This window comes from Argiope bruennichi, chromosome 2 (assembly GCF_947563725.1).
Source record: "Argiope bruennichi chromosome 2, qqArgBrue1.1, whole genome shotgun sequence".
NCBI lineage: Eukaryota > Metazoa > Arthropoda > Arachnida > Araneae > Araneidae > Argiope > Argiope bruennichi.
Window position 1 is genome coordinate 3435752 of NC_079152.1, and position 23358 is coordinate 3459109.

The window sequence follows — 23358 nt, forward strand, 5'->3', positions numbered from 1 at the left end:
AAAGGATGGGGAAAAAAAAGACAATTGTAAATGTTATTAGTAATGTAAAATTTGAGTTCAACAAAGTAATATATTGTAAAACCGCCTTCGAAGTCAAATTGATTCACCGGAATTTGATTGCTAAAGTTTTAAGTTGAGCATTTTATGCTGCTTGCTCCTTAATGTTTCTTCAAGAAAGTATTTTTAAGTTTAAAGTTCGGTAGGCATGCAACTCCTGCCTTACTAAATGCCTTGAACCATTTCCTTCACTGTGCGGTGCATCTCCCTAATTTTCAGTCTCACCTAAAATGAACTTGTATCTGAAAGACGAACATCATTTAAACTTCATTTGAACATTAGAAACTTCATTAAGAAACGGAAAATAAAGTCATTCAACGTTGAAGCCTTTTTTGTATATTACAGAATTTTTTTTCATATTTGCTTATTAATCTCAAGGCTTGTCAATGAGGATTTCTGAATCAGCAAACACGGAAAAAAAATCAGTACTGCAGGAAAGAAACGAATTTTCAAGACATAAGGAGGATATTATAGTCTTATATATTCATTTATACTATATAAAAGAGTAGCAGTATTTAAACACGGATTTTCCTTATTTTTTTTCCCGTTGCTTGATTCAAAAGCTAAGCCTTTGTTAAAAATTGAATTTCAAAAAGGGTATTAAAAGCATAAATTAAATTTAAAAAAAACATGCTCTCATTTCCTACTTTTATTATTAATAATGAAAAAGAAAACGAAAATATGAAATAGTAGTAACAGTGAAAACGATCTGAGCTTCATTTGAAATGCAAAAGACATTAATTTAAAATAGAAAAAAAGTTACGGAAAGAAATTGGAAGCATTTAAATTATATATTTTTGATATTAAGATTAAATTACGGTGGGACGTTTGATTATTCCCCTCAGGGGCTCACCTTCTTTAGGTGAGTACGGGTGTCCCAAGCCCGAGGTACCCAGGGATCTATACTCCCTTCATGCTTACTCTCCTCTACGCCTTCTGCTTTTTGCTTGGTCCTTCCATCCCTCGACGGCAAGCGAGGGAGCTCTCTATGAGAGGCTGTCGCCGCTCTGTTTGCTTCTTGATTCTCGTGGACAGCCAAAAACCCCATGTGTTGGCCGTGCTTGGCAACCCATTAGACGGGTGATGCACTGGTTACCACAGTGCATCAATTCGGCTGGTAACCTAACAATTTGGTTAATTTGCTAGGAATCAAGCGAAAGGGCCATTCTCTGGGGCTTGGCGTTAAGCGTGGTCAACGCTCCTGGAGGTGGCTCTGAGCGTATAGGTCTTGACTAGCATGAAAAACGATTTATCATGTTCAAAACATTTCGATAAGTTTTTTTTATTTTGAAAAGAGTATCTTCTACCAACGATACGCTTCATTCCGTTTCACCTTTTTTAGTTGAAAAAAGTATATCTGCACATCTTGGAACAGTATCAACTGTTCGGAAATTACGTTCGGGGGATTTGCTCATTGAGGTTCTCTCTCAAAAACAAGCTCACCAGATTATGAAAATGACAAACATTGCATCCTTTCCAGTGACCGTCAGTGCACATTCGACTTTAAACTTTTCCAAAGGAGTAATATCTTGCGGAGAACTTTTTCATACTCCAGTTGCTGAAATAACTAAGGATTTGGGAAGTCAAGGGGTTACTTATGTCCGTCGTATAACAATACGAAAAGATGGACGCCTTGAAACCAAGCATTTGATACTAACATTTCATTCGTCTAAAATACCTGAATACATTAAAGCTGGTTACATGAAATTGGCAGTCCGGCCTTATATCCCCAATCCCTTACGATGTTTCAAGTGTCAGCGTTTTGGTCACTCCAAAGCTTCTTGCCGCGGATCTCTAACTTGCGCCAGCTGTGCAGAAATAGGTCATGAAAACTCTGACTGTACCGCATCGGAAAAATGCTTCAATTGCAAAGGTTCGCATATGTCCTTTTCTCGCTCCTGTCCATCGTGGATATTGGAAAAGGAAGTGATTGCTGAAAAGGTGAAGAAAGGCATTTCATATCCAGAAGCAAAGCGAATGGTGAAAGCTCGTAGACCTGTTGATTGACCCAGCTATTCTAATGCTGCCAGGAAAACGCTGGAAACAAGAGGCACTCAGATAATGCCTATAATCATGCATGTTGATAATAATGAATTTGAACCATCTTATGCACCCTCTGAAATTTGTCCCAAATCTGAATCATTTATAAGACTTTTCACCCTGTATTCCCATGGAAGACACTTCTCAAGATCTCCCACAGTGTAAAGTTGCTGCCACTTCACAAAACTTAGCATTCAAAGCCGTTATTAACAGGAAAAAATTTAAGAAAAACTCCAAGCCTAAAGATAATAAAACCATGACCACAAATATGTCCAATCGTAACACCCACAGTGATATAGAATCAGATAATGTAATAGAATATAACCATCATGAAACAATTGATGAAACTCCACCTGCTCCAGAATCTATCGTTTCCACTATAGTTGATAAAACTGTTTTTAAACAAAGTCCCCAAGATTGTCAAGTTCAATGGGTTGATCTTAATGATTTTCACTGTGAATCTTTAAGTATCCTCAGTCATAACAGATACTTGAAGAAACATCGAATCAAAAGATTACAATGATTTTTTTTTCTTTTCACTTGGTTTTATAATTTATTGTACTTGTTTTAATATTAGGAGTGTTGCACCTTTTGAATTTAATTGGTATTTTAACCTTTTAACATTTTTGGAAAAATTTACTTTCTGGGATGTGAGTTGCAATTTTAAAACCACTACTAATAATCATTACTAGATGTCTTTCATTTTATCACGGGAATTTAATTTTAAATTGTATGACTGAATTGTACTTGGCATTTATTAATACCATTTGTTTGGCGCAGTATGGCCAAATTTGGCTCTTGCGCCATTAAATCTCACAATACCATACCATACCGTTTGATTATTAATTAAAATATAGAAAGAAATTGCTTTGAAGTGAGCGTTTTCCGCAAACACAAGTACTATATATTAAGCACAAGTACTATGTGTTTAACAAGTAAGCACAAGTGTTTATTCATCCCCACCAATGGTCAAATTTTGTCTGCTCCTGTTTCACAAGCTGAAAGCACTCCAGATTATTCATGTGTTAGTGTTTACTACATACTCGGCTTTTCGCTTGCCAGAGTGGTATAATATTTATCAACGCCCAAAATTTATTAATGGCGCAGATTTCGTCACTGATTAATGACTTCAAATTGTCGCATACACATTTCGCCAGTTTCAAGATTATTTAAATATTTGCAATACCCTATCAATACTGTGCAAGTATAAATATAATAATTTATTTTGTTGCGATAAAATGTAGTGCATCAAAAATTGTTGGTAATAATACCGTTACACAGATGGTCAGTATCATAGTTTGATTAATTGAGTCATGTCAACCAACTTGGACGAGTCACATCTTATCATAAACAAAGAATATATTCTTTTAAATTATTCTTTTCGAGTGACAGTATATATATCTAGGCGTTCTTGGCTCTCATATGAAATAAAACCTTCTGAAATTCATACGATTTGACGATGAGAATTCTGTCAGTTTTTCTCCACAGAAGATGTGTTGGGAAGTAGGTTTCCTGTATATCTAGAAATTCGTTTTTCTCATTTAACTGGTGGTGGCGAGAGCAGAGAAATCTGCGTCTAAATGTCATTACGTTGATGTGAAATAAAAATTTGTACATTGATTGGGGTTGGAGGAATGTTTTTTGTTTTTGCCAATAATCCTAAATATACAGAGGTGGACCACCAGATGGTTATCTAAGTCTGTTTGAGATGTTGAGATATGTAATAAATGTGATTGAAATTGAAATACTCTTGCCTCGTTTCTATCAAAAAATGTAGATTTTTATGGTTTCATTTTGCCATTTATGTTTAATGAAAATGCAATAGTCTTAATATCTATTAATTGTTTAAAAAAATTGAAATAATTATCGTTAGAATTAGATTACTAATTCAGACGATTACTAATTAATTACTAGTAGAAATGAAAACGAATATTTATCCACTTTCATTTCTTTGCATGAATTCTCGAAACTCGTGTTGGTTGCAAATGTTTACACATGCATATAATATATATCTTCAAAAAGTTTTTTTTACGCTTTTTCTTTTTGGTTTTTCTCAGCAAACATTTATGCAAGTGCAATAATTTTTGCGAGCTTTTAAATTTTCTTTTATATTGCAGGAGTTCTTGGCTGAGCAAGCTGCAGAGCAGAGGCAATACGCGGCAGCTGGCATGGTTGTGGAATTGGTAAGCATTCATTCCTGCTCTCAATAATTTAAGAAACATGTCAATTTTCTTGCGACCATTCCAGTAATACTTCCAAGTAAACAATCGGTGTAAACGGAGCGATGCAGTTTGTAAATACTTTTGCGAGCAACATATTTTTCTCAATGTGTTCATAAGAGAATTTTCTCCTAACAAGTATGGATGCTATTTCCGTCAATGATGTATGCAATTGAATAAGAAATTACTTTTTAATTTCATGAAGTGGGATATGTGCTTCAAAAACACAATGCACGGTGTAAAATGCTCACATTACCGCGAAGAACAAACTATGGATTCCGCATTGGTTTAGGACGGAAAATTCATATTAAGCCGTTTAATGTATTTGAATGATGGGATAGCAATAGAGAAAAAAAATTACGAATACTCTAATTGAATGCAAATAGCGAAATATTAAATTCCCATGCACAGATCAATTTGCAGGAGAGGTATCTCGCATCTTTGGTGATGGCAACATTTGCTAATCTCGCCACTTCTGTAACCTTTGCTAGAAGTCGCATGCTGAGTGACCAGCTTTTCATTCTTTGCATCCGGTTCAAAAAAGGGGTGGGGATAAAAAAAAACAGGTAACATTCTTTTGTTAGATTCTCCTGCCCTATAGGAATGGAAATTTGATAGATTTTACAATTGCTTAAAATATTTCTAGAAGCAACTTTTTAAAAAATGTACTAAAATAAGCACCGCAGTCTTTGCACACATTAAGCCACTAATCAGTTCTCAAAAATTTTAGTTCTAAGATTAGAGCCTTGATTCCTTATGAATGCAGATTCCTCAACAAATCCATATTTATTTATACGCTGAATATTTTATCATCAATCTCTTGGATTAATGGCATCGAAATTATCCAAGAAAAATATATATCGGTCATAATTCTTACATTATAAAGAGTATAATGCTTAAAAATGCGCTCGTGCTATTTTGGACAGCTTTTTATGTTCAAACAAAACCACCGTATATGTAATAAAAAAACTAAATCGTATAGACCATCCAGCAACAAAGCACCGTTATGTATAATTTCAGGGTGAAAAACACGTATGAAATAATATGTGTGCGTGTGTATTGTATTGCATTTAGATTCTAAAATTCAAATATATGGATAAATCTCAATTTCTGCCGAAATTGATAAAAATATGTGAAATTACGGAAACATGTAATTTTTAGTTGTTACTCATGGCTATTTTCATCGCACATCTTGATGATAAACTGCATTAGGTATTTGCATACGAATAAGAAAAAAATCATGTGTCTAAAATATATCAATTCTTAATCTATTTTATTTATTGCACCCATTGGAAACCTAAGCTCTTAAGCTCTACAGTATTTGTTGCTTAATTCTGAATAGATTGAAAAGCGAAAACAATGAATTAAGATTTTTTAGAAATATTTCACTTCATAAAGCAAATTTACATTGGAGGATAAATATTGACTTTTTTGATATTTGATTTTTTTTCCAATTTTCATTGTTTATAATAATGCTTCATTTCATTTGAAATATGGGTTAAAAAGAAATTCCATATCGAATTAAACCCTCAAAACACAAATGAAATATTTGCATTAAAAAGCAAATTGAAAGGGAGAAAAATTCCAACACTGCAATGTCCTTTTGGTTTTGGTGTGTGTAGACATGATTTTTAAACTTAGAAAGGCAGCGCCCTTTTATTGATTTTACCGTACTTGTAGACATATTTCTTTTCTTTATCGAGTGAAGCATGAGGCATTTGTAGTTTTAATTATTTTATTCAATTGATGCCTCATTCCAAGAAGTTTCCTCAAATAATAAGACAAATGTGTAATGGGTTTCTTGTCGAGGCCTTCTTTCTAGTTGTCTTGGCATTTACAATCATTTTCGGAATTGAAATGTACAAAATCTGAATTTTGTTGCTACATAAATGGCGCCTTAACTGTTGATAAATCTCTAGTGGGAAAATAAACTTTTTGTATTTAGATACTGTCGTTGATTTTTTCTTGTTTAGAATGCGGTTTACTGTACTCATATGCAGAAATGCCCTTGTTGCAGGAGATTTAGGATTCTATGTTGGTGTTTTAAGGTTCCTGCGGTTCTTTGTCGACGAAAAGTGAAATATTAATACTTTAGATTCGATGATCCATTGTTTTTATCAACCATTTATCAATTTTAATGGTATGTTCTTTTTTTTTCTGCCGCTACTTCATACAGGGAGCTCTGCTTTTCTTTTAAATTTGGATAGTCACCATATGTTTTTGGAACTGATAAGCGTCAGTTATTCTCATTTGGCACCAATATATTGGATACTACCATTCTGTACAAGTTGTTCAGGTTTATCACATTTTTTTTTAATCAATACCTTTTTGGTCCTTTTTACCGGATGTTTCATCCTTTTTGTTAAGATTGAATTTCTTGATAATACAAACGCGATTTTGAATTCTTGATGCTGAAAAAAATGTTTGGAATATTCCGAGTGGGAAAAATATTAATTCCATTCATTTTTATCTTTTATCTAGTGCTTTTATTTGCTTAAAAATATTTAATAAATTATTTTCAATGGATGGCAATTGGTTCATAACCTGAGTATTCTTAATTTTCTTTAAGTAATCACGCACATCCAATCAACTAAATTTTTATATGCTGGAGGCTCCACTCAGTACACGGGTTTCAGAGTCCAAAAGATATGGTTGATCGGAAACATAGGAACATTTTGGGAAACGAGTTCAGAAAAGACGTTATTGTCCATAATGTATTGGATATTGTCCATTATGACGTTATTGTCTATAATGGTCACGTTTTGCCAAAAATCATCTTCAAGATAGCATCCTGTGACAAGTTAGAGAAAAATGGAATGTAAGAAATAGAAAAACAATAGATTTAGTTGTTAAGTGTTTTTTCAAATTGTATTGAATTTTATTTTATGTATTCTGGAATGGAATAGTTTAAATATTACAAAAAGAGTTTTGTTTTAACATTCTCCGAGGATAGTCTAAATGTTAGTTTTATTTCGATAATTTTTAATTAAGTTTTAAAAAGTTTTGTATGAGAAAGATATCGCATGTGACGGTCCATCTTTTAAAACATTTAGTACAATTTTCATCCTAATACAGACCGTTATTTACATAGAGTGCTCCAGTTTTTCATGCAAATGTTAATGCGATTCTGCAAAACTTAATTCGTATACTTATCAAGAAACATGATGATTATTTGGCGTCTTAGCCTCTATTTATGCTTTTCACCTGTTTCCCTTTTATGCTTTTCATTCGCCTGTATGCTTTTCACCAGTTGAAATTGAGATTCTTCTGGAGGTTTCTCATGATGCCAAGCTCTATCGAAATATTTACAAAAATTCCAAAGGATGAAGAAACTGTTTTTTCATTCGTTATCTGTAGTTAACGAAACGAACATCCTGAGGACTAATTCTGTTTTCTAATTAGCGGTTTACTGTGTTGAAAGTCTGCACAAATGATTATCGTTGTAAATACCTTGGGTGTGAATTTGTTTTCTGTGCAAGTTTTTTTTAAATATTCTTTGAGTAAACCGTTTTCCATTTGCCAGGGTTTGGACTTCATACCCACTGGGCGATTTTCCTTAATATTTACCATTTTTGAATACCATCCTCATTAATATTTGGAGCTTGGCTTTTCAGAACGTCTCTGTAAACAAGAAAATAAAGAATAGAATTCTTAGCATATTAAACCACCTTTTGCAAAATTTATCGACAAGTTGTGTCAAAATTATGATAGCGATTAAGAAATACAAATTGCGAATTGGAATCAAATTCACATATTACTGTTATCTTTTGAGGAATATGCAATGGTTTTGAACCAAATTTTATTACAGTTAAAAAATGAACGATTAAGAAAATGCTGTTTATGAACTGGCAGAAATTATAAAAATAACAGTTGAAAGCAATTGATATTTGCCGAACTGTACGATTCCAATATAGAAGTGTGATGTAACATTTTCCACTTTTTCTCGGTTTCCAATTTTTCATAGTATAGTTACTTGAGATATAAATGATTATTTTCCATCTTAAATTTAGTAGGACAATTTAACTGCACTTATTTTGTAGTGGCATATAATACCAAACTTTGATACACTCGAATTTTCCCTTATTTATGCAACTTCTAATTTTGTGATTTCTTTATTTCTAGGAAGATGATGTTTTCATTCCCAACCAGCCAGACACCCCTCCTCCTCCTCCACCCGCGGAGAGGGCACCGCCGCCGCCACCCGCGGGGAGCCCTCCGCCGTCGCCAGTCGCCGACAGCCCACCACCACCACCACCTCCACCGGACTCGCCACCACCACCGCCTCCACCGGACTCGCCACCACCACCGCCTCCACCGGACTCGCCACCACCACCGCCTCCACCGGACTCGCCACCACCACCGCCTCCACCGGACTCGCCACCACCACCGCCTCCACCGGACTCGCCACCACCACCACCTCCACCGGACTCGCCACCACCACCGCCTCCACCGGACTCACCACCACCACCACCTCCCCCGGTCTCCCCCCCGCCCCGGCGGCGCGCCCCTGCCCGACGACGTCGGAGGCCACCCCCCCTGGTCCCCGCAGCATCATATCCGGCACCCGTAAGTAAAATGTTTTGAAGTTTTTTTTTCACTCAGTTAGCCGCGGGAAACAATCTGACTGATTATTCAATGTAAAAAGACTGCAAAAACCAAAATGGCGAAATATAAATACTTTAAATTGGTTTATTTTCATCCTATCTGCATTAAACGATGATGAATTACAATTGAATCGGAAAGTAAAAACTCTAGCAACATAAATTAAATTTCAACTCATATATGGCATCTACCTTTATAATCAAAAGAACGCAAGGAATTCCTTTAAATCAATAGTTTGATCCTTTTTTGCTAAACGTAAATAATTCTGCTTAAGATGATTAATTGTATCTGAATTTGGAAATTGTTCCACTAAATATAAAATTTTCTATTTCATAATTAGGTAAAGTTGACGCTGTTATTCCAAAATATTTTCGGTGGAAAATAAATTCTGCAAAATGCAGATAAATGCACGTTGTCACTTCAAATATTTGACAGTTTTTCAAACAGAGAAACAATACGTTTAAAATATTATCGGATTATAATGTAAGGCGTTTCGCACATTGTATTAAAGCTAAATGAAAATATAAACATTGGCATTCAAAAAGAAACTTTTTGTTAAGTGTTTATACACTCTGGAAATTCATTTTTATTTTTTACAACTATAAAAGATGGTTCCAATGCTTAAATTTTTTAAAAATTTAAAAGGTTGATGATACTTTTCGAAATAAATATTGTGAAGAAAAAAATTAACCGTTTTTATTTCGTAATCAAAATGCGTAAAAGAAACCGAACTGCAAAATTACAAAGAGAATTATATGTTTCGTCTTAAAGACGCCTCTATCCCTTTCCTGCAGTGCTTATCGTGGAAACGGGTGCATGCGCAGTTCTTTCTGGTAATTTGATGCGTTTTTTATTTTCAGCTATTAGATTTGTAATGTCTAATTAGAAATATAATGGTGAATTTTTTTTGTGTATTCGTGTTGGTTTTCGTGTTCGTCAATGAATGTTATTCTGTGCTTAATGATATCTTTGATTCTTGAGTTAGAAAAGGGATTTTAGAAGATAGACCATAGATAATCAAAACCACTGAAACACATAATAGAATTAGAATGACGTAATTATATTTAGATTCATTTGATGAAAACTTTGGTGCCGTAGACATCAACCAAAAGGAAAAAAATTAATCCATTATTGCATTCCAATGAGTATCAATTTATAGCTACGCAACAAAAGTAAAATAATTTCATTGCACAAAATTCCTTCAATGGGAATTTAGAGTTTACTTTATTAAACTTTCTAACCTGTTTTTAGAAAACGGGACAAAAAAAAAGAATAAAAAAATGAGATTAAAACACAAATATATCATTAAAAATAGTATGCCTAGTAACATAATATAACGATTGAAAAATATTGAATAGGATTCGCTTCTAAATCTATGATGCAAGTCTGATTTTCACTTCTTGTCATTCATTTCATAAAAATTTCATTTGAGAATTTTAAAAATTAGGGAGGAATTATACTGCAGCTAAATTAGAATTAGAAATTTCATCACCATTTATTAATGAAAATATTTTTTTTAATTTTTTTTTTGAAAAGTATCGATGAAAAACACCAAATTCTTGCTTAATCTGTAGCTGAATGCATTTCAAAAATACACTTTTTCATTGTAAAAAAAGCGTATACAAAATTTCAGTAAAGATTTGACAGAAGATGTATTTTTATATAAACATGCAGACGTTTTTTTGAACAGTTTTTTTTTTAAAATTTACAATACATCCATTAAAAGTAGAAATATTGAAACTGATTTGTTACAGTGAGCGGGAAGCCACAGCAGACACTGAAATCCCTGTTAGTTATATTCAGTGAGTAATTTATCTCATTGTATGATATCGATATTTTTAAGTAAATGCAAGCAAATCCCCTTGAATACGACGTTCAGGTCATTGTTTCCTCGATAAAAAACTGATTAATGTAAATTTCTGGGCTCTCGTGAAGAAAACAAAACTCTCGTAGCACGCATATTTCATATTCCGAAGAGGAAATACGCTGAAGAAATTTAGATTTATTAAATCTTTTACTACATGAAGTAGATGTGCAGTTGTGTAACCACAATTATGTTATTGCAAGTATCAATTTATGATTTCCGAAAGTGACATCCAATATTTGAAATTTTTTTTAGCATGAATTTAAAAATTTTTATTGCAAATATTTAAATAAAAGGCATATTTGAAAATATAAATTTTATTTTCATAATCCAAACATGAGAAGAAAAAAAAACTTCTAATCTAGATCTACATCGTTCCGTTATCTGCAATAGATTTAATTTGTGTTTTCTGCAATTGCATTCTAAATGCGTTTGTTTTTCAGCCCAGAAATGCTGTTGAGCGAGCCGCAAGGGTCCAGGAGCGCCAACGGCGGCTGGCCGCCAAGGATCGTCTCAACGCCCTCTACGAGACGATCTGCGACTACTGCCCAGCGGCGAGGGCGACCAGGGCCCTATTCGATAGGCGAATAAAGGAACTGGTTGGGGATCAGAGCCCTGCCGAGCTCGGCATCAATATAGATGCAATTCCGGCACCAGATTCCCCGGAAGAAGATCTCGTGCTCAGGCGATATTCCTTGGCCCATGATGTGGCAATCATTGCTAACAGAAAGACCATCATGGACCGGGACATATCCCTGGCCATCGAGTATCTTACGGGTTGAACTTTTTAACTTGTTGTTAAAGGTTCAATTTCTGGCAGCCGGAATGAGCACTAGTCCTTTTAATTTTAAATTCAACTTTTTTTTTTCCACATTCTGAACTCAAAAATTTTAATTCGGCTTCATTTTTTTTCGAATATTTTTAATTTGGCTTTTTTTTATCAAAAAATCTTTTTAAATATCTTTGTTAATTTTAACTTGATTTGGCTATTTTTTTTTTTTTTGTTCAAAATTCTTTTCATTCGGCTTTTTTTTTGTTTCAAAATTATTTGATTGGAACTTAGTTCAAAATTTTTATTAATTCTGTCTCGAAGGACTAGCGGAGGGCTCTCGCGCGCGTGTTGGGTGGGGGACACAGAGTAGGGTGGTTTATGCGGAGGGAAATTACTCTGTGAATCGGACTGTCCTTTATTCTTCTATAGGAGAAGGCTCTGGTGGCGGGGGTAAGTTATTTTATGCTTCACTTTTTTTTAAATGAACGATTTCCTCCATATCAATTAGATTGCTCGTTTTACATGTATGGATCCCTAAAATTGCTTCTTCACATATGGTAAACGTAGTAGAAGAGTGTATGCTGATTACAATGTAGCCATCGCAGCAACTTTCGATTTGTTATAAATTGAAGATGGTTCAGAAAAGCACACAATTCCCTGGATTTTGCTCCGTTATGCTCTTGAACGGCAAGATATTGAGTGATCTACAAGTTCAGACGCTTTGTAAGATTCTAGTTGGAAACGTTCTGCAAGAGGAAGAGTATATATTGACACTTTTTGTCAAGGAGCCAGGCAAAGAGTTGAAAGCGATCCCCTTGTCTCAAACAGCTAACATTGTGATGAAATCATTTCCTGGTTTCTTTAACATCTTAAAAGTATTAATTTTTTAGAAAGTTTCTATGTAATTTTGATATCAAACAAGAACCTTTCCATTCTTACAAATCATTCAGTAAAGAAAGAAATAGAATACATTATTTTCGTTTATTGATATAGAATCTTTTGCAAAAAAATCTATTTATTGATTCAACTTGTTTAGAAGCCTTTAATACAATATTTTCTAATTCGCAAAATTAAGATATTCATAATGAAAAATTTTTAAATACTGTATTTCTGTTGACAAAACATTTAGCTATTTATTTTTTATTAAAAGTAAAACAAGCAATTATCGAAAAAATGTCAAATCTGCAACTGATTTTTCCTAAACTCTTGAAGAATTTAAGAGCAATTGAGAGAAATTAGGGCATATGAAAAGTTGGCAATTTCAAAGTATTACATTACAACTTACTGTTTTTGCTATTTAAAATATAATGAATATCATATTCAATTTTCCCCCACTTGTATTTTGATTTTTCCCCCAACATATAATAGGAATATGGACTTTTCTTAAAATTCATTAATTGGCATATTAAATTTCCTCCGATTCACTCCACATGGTAATACATTCTATGCAATGTCCCAAAGCAAAATAATGCTTATTTGACCATTAATTTCATTTCATCATTATAATGAAAGAAATTACTCGGAAAATCTTAAACAAGTTTAATTTCTTAACAGTAAGGCATGTGTCCATGAAAGTGCACAAGATACAGCAAATAGTGACCTTCGTCATTTATATCTCTATTAAGAAAAAAATCCTTTTGAATTCAAAGGTTTAATAAAGGGTCTCTAATTAAAAATGTAATTAAAAGCTTACGTCTGCGGTTACTTGTTCGTTTGTTAAAATTCTTAACTACGTCGAATAAGAAGAAAGTTTCAAATTATTTAATTAGAAAAGCAGCACCTCTAATCTGTTCGTGATTAATAAATCATTCCCAGAATATACTGCTTCAAAGAGACATGACTTATAATCTTTAAAAAGTTTACTGATGTGTATACTATCGCATTGTTTTCATTCATATTCATTTTATGAAATCTCTAAAAGGCATGTGAACATTTCTAAGGAAGGTATTTTGAAGTTAATGAAATGTTTCTTACTCGTCAATTTTCGAATAAGCATAATTAACACTTAAAAAATTCTTGTGAATATTTAAACCTAGTGTTTAAGCATACATTATGCGGCTGTCACTAGAATCTGAGAATCATAACAGAACAGTAGGAGGTATTGAAGATAAAAGTTGAAAATTCTAAAATTTTAACGAATCTAAATTTAAAATTTACTTTCCATGGCAGGAATTTTTGTCGGAAATTATTTTTCTTTACAATTTAGATTATGCAATTCTTTGAACTGGTTCAAATTTTCTAACTAATATCATAATGAAAATGAATTTTGAATTTTTAGAACGAATGATTTCATAGATTTGAGATTAAAACTAATTTTAACATATTAAATTTTCTTTTAAATGTTTAAAGTTTGTGAACTCATATTTTGTGAAATTATTTAAATATTTATTGCGTTTACGCTGGAATATATAAGGTCAAAAGTACAATTTGTGAAGTGTTTCTTTGGAAACAGGAAAATGAATCCTCTATATGAATTTTATGTTCCTCAAGGGCTCCAATGCTTAATGAAATTCTGCTGTACATTTTATATATGTGTTTTTTAACCCCTTGCCAACGAATTTCTTGTCACATTGAGGGATACCAATTTTGCAGTTTGTCTTAAATTCAAATTTACAAAAAAAAAAAAAAAAAAAAAAAGCCAAATTTTTAAATTTTTTTAAATAAGATTTAGAAATTGTTTTTGAAAATTTCTGTTTCTGCCCATGCATGCAATATGAAAATTGCAAAGAAAAAGCTAATTTCTCTTTTTTTCAACTTGGATCTTTTTAAATTTGCATTGGAGCACTTGAAGTTGGAGTGGCAAGGGGTTTAAAGGATGGCAAGTATTCTATTCAGAAGGATAATCAAAATGAAATTTGAGACTTCCAAATTATTTGTCGAATGAAACATAAAACTTTTTTGAAATCCTTAATAAACCTCAAAGTTAAAATTTAAATCCTAATTTATCTGTTTTGTCTAAAGAGGACGTCCAGCGGCAGAATGATCAATTCGCCTTGGACTTATAAATTTAACTTACTTATAAATTAACTTTAATTATAAATTTAATTGTTAAAATCGATTTATATTTGGAACTCTTTCTCGAAATGAAAGTAAACTACTGAAAGAAACAACAACGTGTGAAATAATTTGAAATGACAATAATTTTATTTTTATCTGATACATTTTAAATATTGGGAAAAACATAATTTGGAGTCTCAAATTATTTGATCAAAGAATTTATTTACTATAAAATCTTGGATATAAACATATTTAGTTACAGTAACAATTTTGTCCTGAAATGTAAATCAATTTTATTGTTTTTGTTGAATCATAAAGAAAGTGATGATTTATATGTTGTATAAAATACACTGGTGCGCAAAATTGAGAACGTAATGGGGTAATTTATCTTAAAGTTAAGTTGAAGGCGCGAAGGATTAGTATTGCTCTACTAATCAAGGGAAGTAACTTATATGTACCTATAACTGAGAGAAATGCAGATGCAGTGTTCTGTTGCCAAGTATGCCGAAATAAATAGAACAAATCAATCTTTCAGAAAAAAACACCTTAATATTGAATGTTACATAGAACAGAAATGAAAACAAAGCATTTCCAAGAAAATAATTTGACTCAAAGTGGACCTCTCTGCAAATGCCTTCTGCCAACGAACCTAGAAAAAAAGATTTAACATCTTTCTGAATTGATTCTTGTCGTTATAGTAAATCTTCAAATATGAAATTCACAAAAAAAAAAAAAAAAAAAAAAACCCCTGCTATGAAGTCTTGAATGAAACTCCAAGGACTTGTTAACAAAAGAGTTTGGTTGCGCCTTCTTGCTTCAGAGAACGGACCAACAAATATTGAACGATTGTTCATCTCAATGTTTTGTGTCCCCTTCCCCTCTTCAAATATCGAAATTATTATAGGCATGAAGAAATAACAAATCTTCATGTCTTTTATCAGTTGTGATTATCATCATTCCAATAAAAAAAACAAAAAAAAACTATTGGCCGAGCATGGGATTGGAAATGTGCCTACCAGTTCGTGCTCTTTCCTCCTCGACTATCGAAACTGAAATATTGGAGTGAAAATAAATCTTCATGTCCTTTATCAGTTGTGATCATCATCATTCCAATAAAAAAAACAAAAAAAACTATTGGCCGAGCATGGGATTGGAAATGTGCCTACCAGTTCGTGCTCTTTCCTCTTCGACTATCGAAACTGAAATATTGGAGTGAAAATAAATCTTCATGTCCTTTATCAGTTGTGATCATCATCATTCCAATAAAAAAAACAAAAAAAACTATTGGCCGAGCATGGGATTGGAAATGTGCCTACCAGTTCGTGCTCTTTCCTCTTCGACTATCGAAACTGAAATATTGGAGTGAAAATAAATCTTCATGTCCTTTATCAGTTGTGATCATCATCATTCCAAAAAAAAAAAACCAAAAAAAACTATTGGCCGAGCATGGGATTGGAAATGTGCCTACCAGTTCGTGCTCTTTCCTCCTCGACTATCGAAACTGAAATATTGGAGTGAAAATAAATCTTCATGTCCTTTATCAGTTGTGATCATCATCATTCCAAAAAAAAAAAAAACCCAAAAAAAACTATTGGCCGAGCATGGGATTGGAAATGTGCCTACCAGTTCGTGCTCTTTCCTCCTCGACTATCGAAACTGAAATATTGGAGTGAAAATAAATCTTCATGTCCTTTATCAGTTGTGATCATCATCATTCCAATAAAAAAAACAAAAAAAACTATTGGCCGAGCATGGGATTGGAAATGTGCCTACCAGTTCGTGCTCTTTCCTCCTCGACTATCGAAACTGAAATATTGGAGTGAAAATAAATCTTCATGTCCTTTATCAGTTGTGATCATCATCATTCCAAAAAAAAAAAACCAAAAAAAACTATTTGCCGAGCATGGGATTGGAAATGTGCCTACCAGTTCGTGCTCTTTCCTCCTCGACTATCGAAACTGAAATATTGGAGTGAAAATAAATCTTCATGTCCTTTATCAGTTGTGATCATCATTCCAAAAAAAAACCCCCAAAAAAACTATTGGCCGAGCATGGGATTGGAAATGTGCCTACCAGTTCGTGCTCTTTCCTCCTCGACTATCGAAACTGAAATATTGGAGTGAAAATAAATCTTCATGTCCTTTATCAGTTGTGATCATCATCATTCCAAAAAAAAAAACCAAAAAAAACTATTGGCCCAGCATGGGATTGGAAATGTGCCTACCAGTTCGTGCTCTTTCCTCCTCGACTATCGAAACTGAAATATTGGAGTGAAAATAAATCTTCATGTCCTTTATCAGTTGTGATCATCATCATTCCAATAAAAAAAACCAAAAAAAACTATTGGCCGAGCATGGGATTGGAAATGTGCCTACCAGTTCGTGCTCTTTCCTCCTCGACTATCGAAACTGAAATATTGGAGTGAAAATAAATCTTCATGTCCTTTATCAGTTGTGATCATCATCATTCCAATAAAAAAACCAAAAAAAAACTATTGGCCGAGCATGGGATTGGAAATGTGCCTACCAGTTCGTGCTCTTTCCTCCTCGACTATCGAAACTGAAATATTGGAGTGAAAATAAATCTTCATGTCCTTTATCAGTTGTGATCATCATCATTCCAATAAAAAAAACAAAAAAAAAACTATTGGCCGAGCATGGGATTGGAAATGTGCCTACCAGTTCGTGCTCTTTCCTCCTCGACTATCGAAACTGAAATATTGGAGTGAAAATAAATCTTCATGTCCTTTATCAGTTGTGATCATCATCATTCCAATAAAAAAAACCAAAAAAAACTATTGGCCGAGCATGGGATTGGAAATGTGCCTACCAGTTCGTGCTCTTTCCTCCTCGACTATCGAAACTGAAATATTGGAGTGAAAATAAATCTTCATGTCCTTTATCAGTTGTGATCATCATCATTCCAAAAAAAAAAAACAAAAAAAAAACTATTGGCCGAGCATGGGATTGGAAATGTGCCTACCAGTTCGTGCTCTTTCCTCCTCGACTATCGAAACTGAAATATTGGAGTGAAAATAAATCTTCATGTCCTTTATCAGTTGTGATCATCATCATTCCAATAAAAAAACAAAAAAAACTATTGGCCGAGCATGGGATTGGAAATGTGCCTACCAGTTCGTGCTCTTTCCTCCTCGACTATCGAAACTGAAATATTGGAGTGAAAATAAATCTTCATGTCCTTTATCAGTTGTGATCATCATCATTCCAAAAAAAAAAACCCCAAAAAAACTATTGGCCGAGCATGGGATTGGAAATGTGCCTACCAGTTCGTGCTCTTTCCTCCTCGACTATCGAAACTGAAATATTGGAGTGAAAATAAATCTTCATGTCCTTTATCAGTTGTGATCATCATCATTCCAATAAAAAAAACAAAAAAAAAACTATTGGCCGAGCATGGGATTGGAAATGTGCCTACCAGTTCGTGCTCTTTCCTCTTCGACTATCGAAACTGAAATATAGGCATGAAAATAAAAAATCTTCATGTCCTTTATCAGAAGAAAAATTACTCATTCAAATAAAGTACGCATTTGGTAATCAGAAAAAAACCAAAAAGAGGGAGTGCATCTTTTCATCAAAGACGTGAAAACTTTGTAAAGTGGCAGACTTTTGAAGGGAAAAAAAACCCGAAAGCTTTAATGAAATGTTCTTCATTCTGAAAGAATCTAGAAGAAAAACGAATTTATTACATATTTCTGAACTCCTGTTGACTTTTGCCGATATATTGGAAACGTGAAAACTGAGATAATTTGTATAATGAACAAAAATTGCATGCTATGAATGGACAAAGCAATTCGTATTCATAGAAAATCGTACAATGCGAAATTGCTCAAAGAATGTTTGCGAAAGACAATGGAGTCAGTCTAATCTCATATTAGCAAATAGCTCCACAATTTATTATAAATTAGAAAATATAATCATGAAAAAAAATTCTGTTTTGATTGAAGGATTCTGCATTTTCTCGGGAATCGCGTAATCTTTAAAAGAATTTCATAAAAAAAAAAAGACGTTACTTTTAAGCAGTGTTTTTCGTGACCATGGCTGTAATGCATTAAAATAACATGTCTGCTTTTGAGACGTGTTTCACTAAATCGCGGAAGAATAAGAGTTTTTAAGGGGAAAAAATTAATTTAATGGTCCATACATCGTTTTTAAATCTTTGCGCACCAGTGTATTTAAGTGCATAATTAAGATATATGAATGCTTAATTTCGAATATTATATTATATATATAAATGAAGAAAAAAATGAAAAAAAAATCTAAAATGCAGAAAAAATATAAAAAATGAATAAATAAAAAAAAGAAAAAGAGAGAGAAAAAATTAAAAAAAAATGAAAAATAAAAAAAGATAAAAAAATGAAAAAGAAAAAAAATGAAAGAAAAAGAAAAAATAAAAAATAAAAAAAAAATGAAAAGAAAAAAAAAATTAAGGAGGAAAAAAAAATGAAAAAAAAAAAAATTTAAAAAAAAGTAAAGGGAAAAAAAATGAAAAATATTGCTTTATATTATATTTATGTTTTGTATCTTTATATATGTACAAATATTTTTCTTTGCGTTTGTTGTTTTTGTGATTCATGGAAAAATGTGGGAAATTCAGTATATTTAACTCCCTTCTATCAGAATACTTGCCATTCCTTTTTCACTTATTCTGTTATTTACAGTGAAATATATTTGTTATATTGGATGAAAAAACAGGATGCTTTTGTGTGAAATATTTTTATTCTAATTTAATCTTTGAGAGAGTATTAAGAGCCATCTGGCAGAATTTGATAAAAATATTCATTAATTTTTGTTGAAAATGTAATACTTGCTCAACTGTTTGAATTATTCTTTAATGCAGAAATACTTGAAACATTGCAAATATTATTAGTACAATTTAATATGCTCAATGCACTATAAAAGTGAATCCTAAGTAATCCTAATCTTAAGGAAGTGAATAATAAGCAGTGATATTTGAAGCAACTTGAGTTTCCATAATCCTACACTGCCTTTTATGTTTTTAGAAAAAATATTTAAAAATATATAAGTGCATAGAATAAAAATAAAATTTTGAAATATTATTTAAACTTGAATATTTAATAAAATGTTTAAAATATTAACTTTTAATTTAAATCTCTTTACTGCAAACTTTCCTTTCCAATGAGAAACGTTATTATTCTTCAGTAACTAATTATCTTTTTTTGACTAATTTAAAATTGCAGAAATGGTAAAGATAGAAGTAACAATTACTAAGCAGTGTAGGGTTAAAGCTTCCTTTACTTTTAGTCAATAAAATATTCTCCTTCTAGCAACTTATTTTGTATTGTATATGAATGACTCGTATCATATTTTCAAAGGAGGAAAAACTCTTGGAATGTTAATCGAATCGAAAGAATTGTGAAACCGTCAGAATTATTCTTTGTTGATATCGGAATTTTCGGTTCTCCTGGTCAATGGACATACGAAACTCTACATTCTATGCTGTTTCGTGTGAATTGTACCTAGTTGTATTGTGTGAAGATTGTACCTAGTCACTAAGGTTTTGAATTGAATATGTGTAAAAATTCTGTATGGAGAACCTCCTCCAGTTATCATTTGTACAAATTTTAAATGCGATAGTCTTGAAGATATTGTTATGTCAAAAATACTATAAAATCTTTACTATTAAATATTTCTTTGACCGAATTGCAGAAAGCTCTCGTATTCCAGTGTAAATGCGTTTTTAAAATATAAATTTTTACAATGCAATTAATAAAGAAAAGCATTATAGTTTATCAACTACAGATATTTGCAGGCTTAGTAAATGTAATATTTATTTATAATTCAATGATAATAGTCGATATGAATTTTCATCTTAACCTCTTCATTTATCTCAGTACTCCAACCTCGTAGGAGGAAAGAAAGTTGCCGAATAAGAATGTTCCTACCTTCGGTGAAAGGCATAATAATAGTGTCGAGTGAACTGCCTCCATTCTATGGCAGGTTTAATAGCTGAAATGAAAACGGACAGGTGGTAAAGGCTGTAATGTGGATTATTTTGCATCCATCTCATCATCTAATTAATTTTTTGCGTAGCTGTGTCAATCTGATTACTATGAATGCTATTACATGCTAAATTTGTCTCTTTTTACGGTTATTTAAGAAATCCGAAATTATTGAGAGGAATAATTGAATTACTAAGCTTCATCCTTTTGCTCTTTGCCCACAGTTAGTAACAAGTGGATTTGTATATTAACATTGAAATTTTAAACTGACTTTTTATAAAAATTTAAAAGAAATGAATGAAAACTTCTGGCAATCTGGAAATATTGGTAGGTAATTGCTTCAACGTATAACTTTAAGAATTGGTTATTGATTAGAATTAACATGCCATCGAAAGAAAATGTTTCTTTTAGATTTACCCGGTATTTATAGTTTATATAAGAAGCAAAACAAAACCTATTATTTTAAAATTAAAAATATTAGGAGATTACTGATTGAAAAATTTAGCTGCCAGTTATGAGTGACTTATTATCTTAATTATTTCAAATTTATATTTGAGACGGTAACTGATTCATGTATTTAAAAAAATGTATTAAGAGAATTTTGAATTGCACTTGGAATAGAAAATTTGGGTGTCTGTAAAAAAACAACTCGTATATAAAATTCTTGATTTAAGATGCTTTTTATCAGTCCATATTAATTATACTTCAATTAGGTTTCTGTTAAATAAACGCCTTGACACGAAGTATTAGTGCTTAATTAACTTGTTGCATGCCAATATTAAATCCATTCTTTTCTAGTGTCTAATTTCTTGTCTGTAAACAAATTATCGAACGAACTTTTGATATAAAAAAGTTTTAGGACAATCTGATTTGAATGAAACATTGAAAGAAAATAAACTAATAAATCCTGTTAATGCTGCTCAAAAAAGCATATTTCTTCATCCGAGGTAAATCGATTCTCATGCCTCAAATCATGTTTCGCATTTGTTTTAAATCCATTGTACATCTATCATTGTGTATAAAAGAACGTGTCAACTTAAATCCCATCTCAGGATTTCATGCTGCGGATAATTCTGTAGGCAGTTTCAGACTTCAGAATATAATTTAAAACATCAAATTTGAGGCTGACTAAAGAACAGTCTCTCTTAATATTTTCTATTAATCATTCATCTGTTGTAGTTACTTTCATAAAATGAACTTAGCAAGATGCTCAATTTTGAGAATTCATGCTTTTGAAACACGGCAATCTTTCTATAATTTTAAATTTTATTTCCATGGATTATAAAGTCCTTACCCATTCAAATTACAATATAAATAGCTTGTGTTTTTACATAAAGTAATATTAATAAGATAAAGACTTCAATTAAACATCCAGGAATATAATATGAATCACAACTATGTATAAGTGTGTTGGCATTAGAGACGAAATGAAGGGGTCAGATGCTTCAACTGATTTATAAAAGGAACTGAAAACTTCTATTCACGATAGAACCTTGGTCATTTCCTTTAAGAGACTTTTTCTTCGTGAAGGCCATTCATATTTGCTGAAGTCCTCCAACTTACAAAATGAAAAAAATGATCACAATTCTACAACCGTTTGGAGCAGATAAATCTTTTCATGATTGTTCACAACCTTTCAGCGTAAAATTATTCTTTATAAGAGAATACTGTCATAGATGATTTCCATACCCGAACATCCTTTCTAGAAGAAGGATTCATCCGAAATGTTTTCGCTTTTGAAAGCTGAACCATGCATTGTGCATGCTCATTGATTCTTGCTACTGAAAGTTCCTGAAAATACAAGATGTCTAAACTAATATTTTATGAGTAGAAAAAATATCTGTCACAATTACCTAGTAACGTTGCGTATTTGTTGCTGCATGGCTACTGATGAGGCGAAAAGCGCTTATGTTTGTTATATCATAAATTACGATTTTTAAATCGTTTTGTTTCCACGAAGGCATAATAAATTTGAAAAGAAACTTCAAAAAGTGCGATGCATGATATAGTTGGAGGTATTTCAGAGATGCTAAAAGAAAGACGAATATAAATCGTTGAGCTTTCTACAAATTCCACTCTCTGCGGTCGTCGTTTGAAACGCTCAAAAATGCAGAGGGCCTTATCCATCGCATTGAGAAATAATGTTTATTGTAGAAAATTATAAATAGAATTATTTATTAAACGTAATGAAATTCTCGAGACCTGTTACGAAGTAAATTATTTAAAATTAATGAATGAAATCTCTGGCATTATTTTGCATTTTTTGAAATGCTTTAATTAAATACAATTGCGAATAGAAACTTTTGAGTGTCTATATTAATTGTCAAGAAGTTAATTTGTAAAACTGGTTCCTTAAAATGATTAAAGAAGAACTTGCATCTGAATCATTTAAAAAAATCTCAGACATTGCTTAAGTGTAACTGCTTACAAGTCATTGATAAAATAATTTAAAAACATCTCGAGCATGAAGCTTCTATTCATCTTGGAGGTAAAAAAAACTACCATTAATACAATTGTGAATTGCTTATTAAACATCGAATTTAAACCTAAATATATTATTTTGAATGGCCCTTGCAGCTCAAAAATCACTCTTCAACAGCTTTCTGAACTTCAGATACCAATACTTGAGAATAAATAAGCTTTGTGGTCTGTTGCAAAGGCAGGTGACAATCTTTTGTAGAATAACTGAAATGCCTCAGAATATTTTTCTTCCGATTTGGAGATCTACCAATGCAATATTTAAACTGACTCATCGATTAACAGTTCAATTTTGGGATCCAATACATGTATTTATTGAGCATTTATCGACACCTTTTAAATGAATTCT

The 23358-nt window shown here is 32.3% G+C and overlaps 2 protein-coding genes across 2 annotated transcripts; both read left to right on the forward strand.

Annotated features, from left to right (window-relative positions):
* The first annotated feature begins 1512 nt into the window (after window positions 1-1512).
* LOC129958506 (uncharacterized) lies at window positions 1513-2064 on the forward strand. The gene has a single exon (XM_056071032.1). The coding sequence runs from the start codon at window positions 1513-1515 to the stop codon at window positions 2062-2064; it is 552 nt and encodes a 183-aa protein (XP_055927007.1).
* Window positions 2065-2227: 163 nt separating this feature from the next.
* On the forward strand, window positions 2228-11564 carry LOC129958514 (uncharacterized). Its single transcript, XM_056071044.1, has 4 exons — window positions 2228-2530; window positions 4215-4280; window positions 8439-8882; window positions 11226-11564. The coding sequence occupies exons 1-4, from the start codon at window positions 2228-2230 to the stop codon at window positions 11562-11564; spliced, it is 1152 nt and encodes a 383-aa protein (XP_055927019.1).
* The last annotated feature ends 11794 nt before the right edge of the window (window positions 11565-23358 follow it).

What these genes read in the sequence shown, in the direction of transcription:
- LOC129958506 (XM_056071032.1), top strand. Translation starts at nt 1,513, where the DNA reads ATGACAAACATTGCATCCTTTCCAGTGACCGTCAGTGCACATTCGACT.
- LOC129958514 (XM_056071044.1), top strand. Translation starts at nt 2,228, where the DNA reads ATGGAAGACACTTCTCAAGATCTCCCACAGTGTAAAGTTGCTGCCACT. An exon ending in AAGATTGTCAAGTTCAATGG is followed by an intron (nt 2,531 to 4,214) that starts GTTGATCTTAAT and finishes TTTATATTGCAG; the next exon opens with GAGTTCTTGGCTGAGCAAGC. An exon ending in CAGCATCATATCCGGCACCC is followed by an intron (nt 8,883 to 11,225) that starts GTAAGTAAAATG and finishes TTTGTTTTTCAG; the next exon opens with CCCAGAAATGCTGTTGAGCG.